The 7,825-nt window shown below is 41.1% G+C and overlaps 1 protein-coding gene across 1 annotated transcript; it reads left to right on the top strand.

Moving 5' to 3' along the window:
• The first annotated feature begins 1,245 nt into the window (after positions 1–1,245).
• Positions 1,246–7,594, top strand: slc25a35 (solute carrier family 25 member 35). The gene is made up of 5 exons (XM_041894478.1): positions 1,246–2,696; positions 3,238–3,303; positions 3,513–3,665; positions 6,818–6,952; positions 7,289–7,594. Exons 1-5 carry the CDS (start codon positions 2,325–2,327, stop codon positions 7,457–7,459), a joined length of 897 nt encoding a protein of 298 aa, XP_041750412.1. The 5' UTR covers positions 1,246–2,324; the 3' UTR covers positions 7,460–7,594.
• Positions 7,595–7,825: the final 231 nt, after the last annotated feature.

Here is a 7,825-nt window from a genome sequence, read left to right as displayed (position 1 = left end):
ACACCATTGGCATTCTCTCAACCAGCTTCACCTGGAATGCTTTTCCAACAGTCTTGAAGGAGTTCCCACATATGCTGAGCACTTGTTGTCTGCTTTTCCTTCACTCTGCGGTCCGACTCATCCCAAACCATCTCAATTTGTGTTGGGTCATTGTCCTGTTGAAAAACAAATGATAGTCCCACTAAGCTCAAACCAGATGGGACGGCGTATCGCTGCAGAATGCTGTGGTAGCCATGCTGGTTAAGTGTGCTTTGAATTCTAAATAAATCACAGTCAGTGTCACCAGCAAAGCACCCCCACACCATAACACCTCCTCCTTCATGCTTTACGGTGGGAACTACACATGCGGAGATCATCCGTTCACCCACACCGTGTCTCACAAAGACACGGCGGTTGGAACCATAAATCTCCAATTTGGACTACAGACCAAAGGACACATTTCCACCGGTCTAATGTCCATTGCTCGTGTTTATTGGCCCAAGCAGGTCTCTTTTTCTTATTGGTGTCCTTTAGTAGTGGTTTCTTTGCAGCAATTCAACCATGAAGGCCTGATTCACACAGTCCCCTCTGAACAGTTGATGTTGAGATGTGTCTGTGACTTGAACTCTGTGAAGCATTTATTTGGGCTGTATTTCTGAGGCTGGTAGATCTAATGAACGTATCCTCTGCAGCAGAGGTAACTCTGGGTCTTCCTTTCCTGTGGCGGTCCTCATGAGAGACAGTTTCATCATAGCGCTTGATGGTTTTTGCAACTGCACTTGAACAAACCTTAAAAGTTCTTGAAATGTTCTGTATTGACTGACCTTCATGTCTTAAAGTAATTATGGACTGTCGTTTCTCTTTGCTTATTTGAGCTGTTCTTGCCATAATATGGACTTGGTATTTTACCAAATAGGGCTATCTTCTGTATACCAACCCTACCTTGTCACAACACAACTGATTGTCTCAAACGCATTAAGAAGGAAAGCAATTCCACAAATTAACTTTTAACAAAGCACACCTGTTAATTAAAATTCATTCCAGGTGGCTACCTCATGAAGCTGGTTGAGAGAATGCCAAGAGTGTGCATCGCTGTCATCAAGGCAAAGGGTGGCTATTTGAAGAATCTAAAATCTAAAATATATTTTGATTTGTTTAGCACTGTTTTGGTTACTACATGATTTCATATGTGTTATTTAATAGTTTTGATGTCTTCACTATTATTCTACAATGTAAAAAATAGTAAAAATAAAGAAAAACCCTGGAATGAGTAGGTGTGTCCAAACTTTTGACTGGTAGTGTATGTTTAGCAAATTTGTAACATATTGTACAAATAGCAATCCGTAACATATACAAATTGTAATTTATAACATATCATATAAAATGGATGATGGACATCCACATATTAATACATACCATACGCAATGTAACGTATCATACTAATTGGAGTGTCCCGGATTCACGTTTACAGTGAGGGATTCAATTAATCTGGCTAGGGCGCCCGGGTAGACATGTTTCGTACCCGGTGAAAGTTGATTGCATTCGTTTTGGAACCGGACTGCCTCCCAGGCGTGAGCCAGGTGCTCTGCTCAAAACCCAATGCGAAATCGGCTTAAAACAAAAGTGACATAATTAAACACATGGAGTAATGAGTAGGAATCTGTGTTTTCACATGCAAAAGTGATTGCTTTTGATAAAATCACTATCTGCCTTCCCAATGAAAACTGGTTTAAAAACTCAAACATATTTGATGGAAAAGAGATATTGTATGTTTCTTGATGATACACCATGCTGCCTTGTTGATATGACCGAGAGGCGCAGATTACTGTTCGATTTGGGAAGGGCGCTCACCGCTTTTGCCCGTTCACATCACGGGCCATAGACCGGTGCCTCGCATCTCATTGTAATCAAATTTCCCCTATGTTACGTCTACCCCTGAGTCCAGGTTGGCCAACCGTACTCTGCATTGTGCTTTGATCGTCCAATCAAAATAAGCCGGATGAAGGATGTGCTTAACTCAGCGTTTTCATTGGCCAAGAAGACAAGCCAAGGCTTTGGATGGATTCATCAGCACATTGCATACGTAATATGTGCGCGCTGGTCATGAATAGCTGATGAACATGGCAAGGACAGCTAAAAGGACAGACGAAGGCAATGAATACTGCGTAGAAATAACCATAATGGAACATACAAACTATTTTTAGGGCGCGACCGATTGTTTATTATCGTCACGCTTTAGTCTGTGACCTTGGGATTTTGACAGATTCGTTTAGAACGGGGGATTTGGAATCCTACATATCCGTCATATACCGCATTCACTTTGCTAAGGTCGAGCCCACTTAGCAATGGATTTTATCCTGAGCGGGGCAGCTGCCTGCGGGGCTTGCCTGTTCACAAACCCACTGGAGGTTGTCAAAACTCGGATGCAATTACAGGGAGAGCTCAAAAGCCGGGGGACATACCAGATTTACTACCGCAACGTTTTCCACGCTTTTTACACTATCGGCAAAGTAGATGGACTCGCTGGTTTACAGAAAGGTTTGGTACCGGGACTTGTCTATCAGTTTTTTATGAATGGAGTGAGGCTTGGGTCGTATTCAATTATTGAGTCATCTGGATACATCCACACGGACGGGAGGGTTAGTGCAGCCAAGACCACAGTTGCAGGGGCTGCGGCTGGAGTAGTTGGGGCAGTGATGGGAAGTCCCATCTACTTGGTGAGTATTGCGCATGCCCGGCATCATGGGTTATCTTTTGTGTGTTTACACTCATGGCTAGTGCGTGATCGTATACAGGTGTATTTGAATGTCTGGCCTGTAGTTTCTAATGCTGAAAACATCCCCAATGTCAGAATGACATTGTCAGTGGTGTAGTCTCTAGACCAGCGGTTCCCAACCTTTTCCCTTCTGGGGGGGGGACGACGACGACGACGACGACGATGACGACCAAATCACCGTCAAAAGCTCTTGAGGACCACCATTCGCTGAGTCGCAGAATCGTTTAACTTGCTGCTCAATTTGATCATAAATGTAACAGATTAAAGGCTTATTATTATTGTTATTATAAACAATTTGCATTGTGAAGTAATGTAAAATTGCGTATAATACCATTAATACTCCCAACTATTATTTTTTTGAAGAAAATGAAATAAAAAATGAAATAAAATAATCGCGGACCACCTGAAACCACTGCTCTAGACTAGAGGACAGTTGGTGAGATGAGTGAAGGCTTGACGTTCCTGTTGTTTACATCACTCAGGTGAAGACTCACATTCAGAATCAGGCCACTTCCTCTATAGCTGTTGGACATCAGTATCAACATCAGGTAAGGTCTAGTCCTCAATCAATGAAATAAATCACGTTTGTCAAATGTTCATATACATTGTAACTACTGTACTCACCCCTTCCATCCATTTCTACATTTTACTCCTCCTACCCCTCCATCTCTCTACCCCTTAATCTCTCTGTCTACACTTCCATCTCTCCTTCTACCCCTCCATCTCTCACCCCTCCATCCTTCCCTCTCTCTCTCAGGGGATGGTCCATGCTCTGGCAGCGATCCACAAGCAGCATGGTATCCTAGGCCTGTGGAGGGGCTCCAGTGCAGCTGTACCCAGGGTCAGCGTGGGGTCAGCTGCTCAACTCTATTCCTTCGCTGCCTCCAAGGAGCTTGTCATCGACCTACAGGTCAGGACTTGTCGTTAAAACAATTCTCTTGGGACAGACGGTTAACATATCCTAAATTGAGTAACTGTCCAGTGAGCACGAAATATTTGGTCCTGTGATGCCAAGATTAGTGTGGTAGTAGGATAGATGGAGGCACACATAGTCTACAGGATCAAAAGAGGAGCCTAGACAACTAGCTGTCTGTGTCAGGGATGAAGAGGGACTCTATCAGGGAACCGGAGGGGTGAAAGGACCAATATTTAATTGTTGCCTGCTAAATCTAATTTCAGAGAGATAAGTAGGCATACATCAATTCAATCAATCAATCAATATCTTTGTCTCTGTTGGCCTATTCCACCATTAGGTCTATGCCCCCTGAATGTTGGCTGTTTTTTGTTTACAAAACTCCACATCAAAGTCAATTTATAACAACACAGATGTTATTTGTGTTGTATATCATAGAGGACAGAGGTATTTGGGCAATTCCACAGTAACGGAATTATGCTTTGACTCCGAATTTTCACTTTAAATGTATGCCAAACAAAAACCATTGATTTCAAAATATAGCAAACCATACAAGGATTACTTTGAAAAATGTACACAGAAAATTTAACTAAAACACATTTACTGGAAGAACTGTGCAGATGCAAAGATTGGTAACAGAATTACAGTAAAATCTCTAGTTTTTTATCTGACCACATTTTCCAAAAACTCTGTTAACCCTTTACACTCGTACTGGTATGCGAGTTGAAAATGACAGATTTGGGCACTGATAAGAGCCTAAATTGGAACACAGTGGCTGTACAGTAACATGCTATAAATTATGGCAGAGCTCAGGTCTCCGCTTCACAGCGCTGTATGGGTTTTGAATGACAGCCGTTCTGAACTTGAGCACCGCGTGCGACAAGAACTTGCCCCCATCCCTCCCGCTAACTGGGCAACTTTTGCAACTTTTTTTGTTGTCTGAGTGAGCGAAAGGCTGAAACTAAAGAGGACTGTATGCATTTTGAAAGATGAGACATTGAGGATTATAATAAATACCAGTTTGATGTAATACAAGCAAGCCAAACACCCGTGAGTCCAAATGTGCACTTCACATTTCCATATCATAAAACTCACGTCATATAAAATGTCAACGTTTATGATCACTATGTTTGATGTGCAGTTACAAGATGACATGGCGTTATACCCTGGGTTGTTCTGAACAGAATGAGCCTGTTTGTCTATTGTGAAGAACATTTGCTGTGGAACATGCACCTGAATGCACACATTAATCCTTTCTATGCACATCAAAATTACAATTAGTTTCTCTGAATTGCCTTGTGAAAGCCTAACACTGTAAGATCATATTTTATAACTTAGCTAGTCATGTTGGCTATAGAACAAGCTTTCAAATGATGCCCACCTGACCCAGATTGCGATTTATAATGGGCTGTTTTTGGATTGCGTAAACAACAACAGTAATTGTGTGATTGCAGGGTTGTGTTCCAAACAAAACAACTACAAGTGTGCTTGCTCTAGTTCCTCAATGGCACAGCTAGGAGAGCTAAACAAATAATAATAGCAACTTATAGTTAATTACTCTTCTTTGAGTCATAAAAGTGCATAGTAATTACTTAGTAACTGTGCACACTTTGGAGAGATGTGTGGCCACCTGGAGACACCAGTTAGTCCTCTCACTCAAACACTTTTGTCTTATGTTGCACACACCCCACATTTTCCAGGATTATTTTGATCATGTTACTGAATGTATCCAGAGTGTTTTCTGATTTCATTATCAACAAATGTGGCGAAAAGTACAGTAAATCTAAAATGCACATAAAATCAACAGTGTAATGTTTGGATTCAGAATTACAGTGCATATGGAAAGTTTTCAGACCCCTTGACTTTTTCCACATTTTGTTACGTTACAGCCTTCTAAAATGGATTAAATTGTTGTTGTTTTTCTGGTCATCCATCTACACACAATACCCCATAATGACAACGCAAAAACAGGTTTTTATAAATTTTTGCAGATTTATTACAAATTAAAAAAATGGAAATATCACATTTAAATAAGAATTCAGACCCTTTATTCAGTACTTTGTTGAAGCACCTTTGGCAGCGATTACAGCTTAGTCTTCTTGGGTATGACGCTACAAGCTTGAATAATTCTAAAAAGAATAATGTGCAAATGTTGTACAATCCAGGTGTGCAAAGCTCTTAGAGACTTACCCAGAAAGACTCACAGCTGTAATCACTGCCAAAGGTGATTCTAACATGTATTGACTCAGGGGTGTGAATACTTATGTAAATGAGATTTCTGTATTTCATTTTCAATACATTTGCTAAAATGTCTAAAAACATGTTTTCACTTTGTCATTATGGGGTATTGTGTGTGGATGGGTGAGAGTTTGCCTTTTTGCCCAACATTTCATTTAAGGTGCTCCAAAGCTTTTTACTATCATTCTTTTTATAATTTATCTTTTTCATAGTACAGTTTCCAATTTTTTGGTTTAGTCACATGATTTTTCGATTTACAGGACGTTTGATGATTAGCTGTGCAGCCAGACTTATTTGCCATTCCTTTTGCCTCATCCCTCTTAACAATACCATTTTTCAATTCCTCATCAATCCATGGGGATTTAAGTTTTTACAGTAAAATTTGACTCTTAGCTTTCATTTGAAACCTATGAACTTCACATGTTGGTGCTCATGTTTTTGTTTAGATGGAAATGCCCATTTGTAAATACTGTACATAATGTACTACAACCTTATGGTTACCACAGCAGTGCTCTGTATCTGGTAGGGTGTTCTCTGTTCATTTTGGGACGTTTGACACCATTCATACCACGTGGTGTTTACATAACTCTGTTTGGTGGGGAAAAAATTACTAGCTAGGTTATTATTCAGCTCCATCTAAACTAAATAGATAACAGATGTTTCATGTTACAGAAGAACTCTGCATTGATCTTATTTTTATTATTTTAGTCATATCATAAGATCTGCTATGTTAACAGCTGGATACTGGCTGTCTGACCACTAAGGGATGGTTCCTCAGACACAGATTAATGCTAGTCCTGGATTAAAAAGCACTTTCAATAGAGATTTTCCAGTGTCTGGGACAGTTATTTTCGGGAAACCAGCCCTAAGCATACCTCACTAAGTTACCCTTTTCTCTCTCCCCCTACCAGGTGTTCCCAGAGGGCAGCTGGCTGGTGGCTCTGTGTGCAGGTATGATCAGCAGTGTGGTGGTGGTGGCAGCCATGACACCCTTTGACGTGGTCAGCACACGGCTCTACAACCAACCTGTGGATCATACAGGCAAGGTCAGTGGTTTACTTTACATGGTCCTTCCTGTGTGGCTCAGTTGGTAAGAGCATGGCGCTAGCAACACCAAGGTCGTGGGTTCTATTCCCGCAGTGATCACATGCACATACTAAATATGTATGCCGTCACTGTGCTGCCAAGTGGCTCTGAAAAAAACTCACAAGGGAAAGGGTGTGTTGAGCAAAATATAAAGATTTAACATTCCTGCAGGTCTACAGTATTGATAAAAGGGACCCAAGTGACCCACTGTTGTTTACCACATGAATTGTCTTAATGTAATTGTACTACTCTCTAACATGGCTCTGAATACTGACTGGATATCCTCTCATTTCCAGGGAGAGCTCTATAAGGGTTTTGGGGACTGCTTCTCGAAGACACTGAAGAAGGAGGGTGTGACAGGGCTCTACAAAGGCCTGGGTGCATCCTACTTCCGTCTGGGGCCACACACCATCCTGTCTCTACTGTTCTGGGACGAACTGCGGAAGCTCTGGCAGCAGCACAGATAGTAGCCAGCCGGCAGGCAGGGCAAGCTCTACTCTGCCAGCAACACAGATAGTATCAGGAAAGGGAGACTCAGGCTGTGTTCCAGGCCATCTGCAAAGCAGTTGCGCTGCATAAATTAACCAATGATTGCCACGTCATCTATACTGCAGTCGGGCATCAGAATTATATATTTTTTGTATAGGTTTTATTAATATTTTTTCTCAAACAATAACAACCTACTCATTCCAGGGTTTTTCTTTATTTTTACTATTTTCTACATTGTAGAATAATAGTGAAGACATCAAAACTATTATATAACACATGGAATCATGTAGTAACCAAAACAGTGTTAAACAAATCAAAATATATTTTAGATTCTTCAAAGTAGC

Source organism: Coregonus clupeaformis, chromosome 13 (assembly GCF_020615455.1).
Source record: "Coregonus clupeaformis isolate EN_2021a chromosome 13, ASM2061545v1, whole genome shotgun sequence".
NCBI classification, from domain to species: Eukaryota; Metazoa; Chordata; class Actinopteri; order Salmoniformes; family Salmonidae; genus Coregonus; species Coregonus clupeaformis.
This window is presented reverse-complemented; position numbering and strand designations above follow the sequence as displayed.

Bases quoted from the DNA above. Each gene is read 5' to 3' on its own strand.
- slc25a35 (XM_041894478.1), top strand. From the start codon at position 2,325: ATGGATTTTATCCTGAGCGGGGCAGCTGCCTGCGGGGCTTGCCTGTTC. The intron at 2,697-3,237 runs GTGAGTATTGCG...TACATCACTCAG, and splicing joins TGGGAAGTCCCATCTACTTG to GTGAAGACTCACATTCAGAA. The intron at 6,953-7,288 runs GTCAGTGGTTTA...TCTCATTTCCAG, and splicing joins CTGTGGATCATACAGGCAAG to GGAGAGCTCTATAAGGGTTT.